General features: G+C 35.3%; 1 protein-coding gene across 1 annotated transcript; it reads right to left on the reverse strand.

Moving 5' to 3' along the window:
• Nucleotides 1-1,302: 1,302 nt before the first annotated feature.
• LOC307140622 (claudin-10-like) lies at nucleotides 1,303-3,669 on the reverse strand (the record flags this gene model as incomplete). Its single annotated transcript, XM_079840236.1, has 5 exons — nucleotides 1,303-1,519; nucleotides 1,600-1,707; nucleotides 3,020-3,101; nucleotides 3,184-3,345; nucleotides 3,438-3,669. The coding sequence occupies 5 exons, from the start codon at nucleotides 3,667-3,669 to the stop codon at nucleotides 1,303-1,305; spliced, it is 801 nt and encodes a 266-aa protein (XP_079696362.1).
• Nucleotides 3,670-6,058: the final 2,389 nt, after the last annotated feature.

The raw sequence follows: 6,058 nt of genomic DNA on the forward strand, positions 1-6,058 counted from the left end.
TGCTTGTTTGAAGACCATTTCCAGGTAGGCTAGTTAAAACATTATAAATTCTATAATTGGCCCAACTTTATATTAGGTGGCCTTAACTACTATGTTATACTTACATCAAAAAATAAGTACAATGTACTTACTGTGTTCAAATTGTATTGCAAAACACCTTTGCTGATATTGAGGTGGGATACGGGTAGGGTTAGGGACAGGTGTGGTGGTATGGGTAAGTTTAAGGGTAGGGTTAGGTGTAAGGGAAGTGTCAACTATGTAATTACAAATGTAACTACAGAAATTAATTACAGATGTAATTACATGCTGGTATTTTTTTTTTAAATGTAAGTACAATGTTAAAACATGTATGTACACAATAAGTGCATTGTATCAAATTATTAATTAAAATTTGAGTACATAGTAGTTAAGGCCACCTAATATAAAGTGGGTCCCTATAATTTGTCTAAATGTTCCTTTAGTTTACAACTCCTGGTACTCTCTCCATTAGTCTGGTGAAGCCTGTTTAAATAGGCCTAGCTAATTGTAGCCTATCAGTGGAATGCAGAGATATTGAGATTTACACTAGGGTGCAAATGGAATAGAATACTGAATAGTCTAATCCAGTAGTGCATGCTTCTATTTTACTGCAGGTGCAAATAGCATCTACATTTTCAATATATCTCGAAAAGCTTTTAGTTTTAATAGACCTGAATCATGAAATGACGAGACTATTGCTTGATATTAAATGCTTGGAAACATGCACTTTCAAATAGATTATTTTTAGATACTATTAGGTAATAATGTACTGCAAAGCAATGTTCATTTGCTCAGCTGAAACATTTTCATTTTCACTGTTACATTTTCATTCATGTTCACATTCACTGTACCAATACCCTGCCAATGATTGCCTCATTTTTTTGTTAATAGATAATGTCTCGGGAAAATAAAAAATAGCCTCAACGGACAAGATTTTTCTAATATGTAAAATATTTATTTATTAAATTAACTTTTTCAAGAGAAGTTTCTCATTTTTTTCTTTGGCAACACTTTACATGAACATTCTGTACATTAGCATTAGTTGCTGCAATAACATGAAATAGCAATGAATAATAATAGAGCATTTATTCATCTATAATGTTCATTTTTACATATACTAATACATTTTACATTTAAAGTTATATATATTAACATTAGTTAATGTGTTAGGAAAGAACATGAATTGACAATAAACAATAGCTAATCAATAAATGCTGTAAAACATGGCTACTAAATTCAACCTTACTTTATTATCGTTTTGTTATTGTTTCTTTAAACATTGGGTTACACAGCTGAGTCTATAGGAGGCCAGGCAAGTCGGACAGTTCGTGATGACTGGCTTTCTTGTGTTCTGCTCTCTCTCCTTCCTCTGCTCTCACTGTATGATTGGTGTGAAGGGGGGATGATGACTGTTGTGGGTCTGGATGAGCCCGGCCGCATGTACGTCCGTCTGGTACGTGCCGTCATGTAGGTTGGGGGTCTTCTGGGTTGTTTATTGAAACTGAGTGGAAGAAAAAGGTACCAATTTAACCACATATTCATTGTGATTTAAACGTAGTCATGTTGCCCCCCCTGCCAGACCTTTTTGGGAATGATTCTTTCCCTGAGAAATAGCCCATGACTGCACTTCCACATATAACCAGACAGGATCCTCCCCAACCGATGAAGAGAGCGGCACCGAGCTCATACCTGAGAAATAAAAGTCGCTTATGTTTAATTTGTAACATTTTAACAGATGATTAAGAATCAATTGATGAAGAATGTCAAGGTTATTTATAATGAAATGCAGAATTAGAATTAAATAAAATTGTTGAATTAACATAAGTGTACTGTTCACAGCCATCTATTTTGCAATTGAGTTTGTCAGTTTTTTCAGAGGTAGGCTTGTTTATAAATTCGATGGTTTTATGTTCTATCTGCAATAATTTTGTCCTTTTTGGTCTATAAAGACATGCAGACTGTTGCATTGTTTTTGGCTGTTGCATCATCATGTCTTGCATGTCAAGCAACTTGTGCAATGAGTGCCACACTGTTGAAATGCTGTGTCAAGTTAAAAGTTGTTCAAGTAAGGGACATAATTAATTGTTAATTTCTTATAATCACATATATTTTTTAAATAATGAATTGCACTAAAATAACATGTTAAATTGACCGCCCTGCTTTTTTACCATAAAAAAACAAAAAAGCGTTTTACAGTAACTTAAATGAAATGCCAACAGTCACTGTATGTATGCATGTATGTATGTATGTGTGTATGTATGCATGTATATATGTATATATGTATGTACGTATGTATGTATGTTCGTATGCATGTATATATGTACGCATGCATGTATGCATTTACGTATGTATGTATATACATATGTATGCATGAATGTACAGTATGTTTTGTATGTATGCATGTAATTACGTATGTATGTATGTATGCATGCATGAATGTATGTTATGTATGTATGCATCTACATATGTATTGCTGTATGTATGTATGTATGCATGCATGTATATATGTATATTTGTATGTACGTATGTATGTACGTATGTATGTATGTATGTATGTATGTATGTATGTATGTATGTATGTATGTATGTTCGTATGCATGTATATATGTACGTATGTATGTATATATGCATGTATATATGCATGTATGTATGCTTGTATGTATGTATGTATGTATGTATGTATGCATGTATGTATGTATGTATGTATGTACAGTATGTATGCATGTATGTATATATGTATATATGCATGAATGTATGTATGTATGTTCGTATGCATGTATATGTCGAGGCTTCATTTCAATAAATGAGAAAGTTTTGAGTTTCGAAAGTTAAATTTCTTCTTGGTCCAAGAAACAAGTCTCAAAAGACTAAAGAAATTTAACTCCTCATTATATGACCCCTACAGGCCCTTTGGTACATCATGACATATATTTTACGTCAGTACATATACTCCTGTTAGACAAACAGTAATATGACCAACATAAATGTCATAATTACGTACTTTAATTCTAAGTAATATGGATCCACAAATTCTGACCGCACTTTATCTCCCCACCAGGAGTAGACTATCATACCACAGAACCCTGCAAAACAGATACAAATACATTAGTTCATTTTAATCAATGTACGGCTTATGCAAAAATGACTATGAAGGAATGTTCATACCGGATGCCATGTATGTCAATGCTGCTGCGAATGTAACTCTGGCGTTGGCGAGCTCAGAGCCTCCGATTTTGGTGCATTTCATCCCAATGAGGGCAAGCACAGCCCCCCAGAAACCAAAGATCACAGAGACCACAGCCAGAGCCCTGCACACATGGAGGAAAACTAACAACCACACAAAGACATGCTATTAATATTCTTGCAATATACATGAAATCATAAAATAATGTCTCTGTTTCAACAGATGTTTTCCTCACCAGGCAGGTCCATCATGGAAGGGTAGTATTTACAGTCAGATACTCCTGTGGTGTCTGCGACACAATCCATCCAGAGGTTGGAATAGTAATCACCGGCACTGAGAGCAACAGAAGCGCTTTCTGAGACGATCCAGTACTCAGTGGCCAGAGTGGAACAGATCAGCATCCAGCCACACAGACAGGACACAAAGCAACCGATCTCCATGTACATCACCACTGTTCGCTGCCTCATGGTAGTGTGGTAGTGTGTCTCCTCCTGCCTTTGGAACCCTCCTTTTGCTTTTACAACTGGTAAAACGACATGGTTTTACCTCATCAGCAGTTTTTCATCCCCACAGGGTTTTCCCAGGCTATCACAGATTCCTAGTATATCTAGGAAAATGGTTTCGAAGAGCTTCCAGTGCACTATAACGTCATGTCTAATGATCTAGAACAAATTAAAGTGAGCTTTATACAAACCAAGCCAATATTAAATGAATGCAAAACTATTTCTCAGTAGAAATGAATGAGAAATAAATGAATGATTGTAGAAAATTAAATAAAAAAATTATGAATTTATATATAAATTGTTACACAAACACCGCCAGCATAATTTGAGTATCATACACATGGTATAGTATAATTACCTTTTACTTTTTATTTAGTTTTGTAGTAGGCCTATTTCATGTGCTTTATGTAATGTGCTTTTGTCATTTTTATTTTCATTTTAAAAAAATAAAAACGATTTTTATTAAGTTTACATTTTTATTCAAGTTGTTGTACTTTTAGTACTTACTTAAACTTTACTTCAGTTAGTTGCCAAGGCAACATCTCTAATTTTCATTTAAGATTAAGTTAATATTTAATTTTAAGTTTTAGTTAACAACAACAACACTAATTGATGCCTTTCCATCTCCATTTACTGCTTTACTAAACAAAGTGTCTGTTAAATATTTCTCTAATATATTTCTTGTGTCTCTTGACTTGACCCAGTTTCTGTTTACGCATTCGGTGTGTGTTTCCATGATTTTGTGTGTACAGGTTGTCTTGTTTTTGAAATATAATCTCTGACAGGACATCAGCTATTGGACATGAAGTGTGGGAATACTGGAAGTTAAGATATTTATCTAGCACATGCAATGCGTGCAGTGTTTATGCATAAACAATATTTGGCTATTTCAGTGCTACCAGCATAAAAGGAGAAAATCAAGATAAATAAGTAAAGCGTCAAAAAAAACAAAATAAAAGATGAGTCAACTTAACACTAGTCTAGATCTTGTTCGGATAAGAAGGAGTGTAAACACTTCGGCTCAGTGGCTCTTTCAGCAGTGCTCTGTTTTTTAGAATGAAGGGGTTGAGGTTTAGCTGGTTAGGATGGTAGATGTTGTAACTACAGCATGTATCTGGCTGAAAAAAAAAGCATCTTACGAACCATGTTTGTGTTGCCAAGTAGGGATGAAAGACCATTTCATCAGTAATATCATGTATTAATATGAAATAGAAATTATCAAGTTGATAATCAAGATGAAAGTAGGTCTATAAACAAAAATGCTAGTATTGATCTCCAAATAATTATCAAACATCCATAAGAAATGTGCTTATTGATTAAGAATACTTAAAAATACATCACTGTGATGAAGGTGTCCCAAAAGGGGGGTCCAACTGAGGTTCAACTTCTCAAAGACAAATTCATCATTAACCCTAAAAACATGAAACCAGGCCGTGTGAACGGATATCCGCCAGGTGGCGCATTTCTGCTTCTCTTTTTAAACGGTATTCTTTCTCACCACACAAATGTCTGTTAGGGCTGCTGAAATCATGCTCGTTGTTTGTGTAGCCTAAGTTGTCTCATGTGTGCACACATATATTATTTAAATATTTTCTAATAGTTAAAAAATATAATGTTATGTAGGCAACACATTCATTTTAAACAACGTGATTATTTTCCATGTTGGACAGTAACGGGGTATTTTTATTTTGGGAAACATTTACTTCACTACATCTCAAAACATAATATGGTTCTTTTTACACCAGTACAAAACATATCGTTCCTCGTGTTTTTGTACGGAAGAAATAGAGATAGACGCGATAAAGATGAACCTGATTGGTTCACAAAAGATACTGAACGATTCTGATCCAACAGCTGTTTTCGATTCAACAACTAAAGTTAAAGGGGGGGGGGGGGGGGGGGGCACTCAGTTTCAGTCAGTCTCATGTCAATCTTGAGTACCTATAGAGTAGCATTGCATCCTGCATATCTCCGAAAAGTCTTTATTTTTATTATAATTATAAAAGGAAGATGCGCTGTTCCGAGTCTTTCCGAAAAAAGCCGTGCGGCTGGGGGCGTATCGTGTGGGCGGAGCTAAAGAATGTCGAGCGCGCCGCTGTTACTGTGTTGAGTGCGTCTGAAAGCTGCGTCATCCCTAAAAGCGGGAAAAATCTTTATTCAACATAAAAAATGGCTTTTAATCGGATACAGCCATACATCTATGATCCGGAATCAGACCCAGAGGCTGAAGTTGAACAGGAGCAGCAGCAAAAACGACTAGAGCAGGACATCTCTGTCTATGTGGTATAATGCTGCCTTCACGTGCTATCGGAAATGTGATTATTCCGACTTCTGAAGTCGTGATTACGAGCGC

Source organism: Gobio gobio, assembly GCF_949357685.1.
Source record: "Gobio gobio genome assembly, chromosome: 17".
In the NCBI taxonomy this organism is placed as follows: domain Eukaryota; kingdom Metazoa; phylum Chordata; class Actinopteri; order Cypriniformes; family Gobionidae; genus Gobio; species Gobio gobio.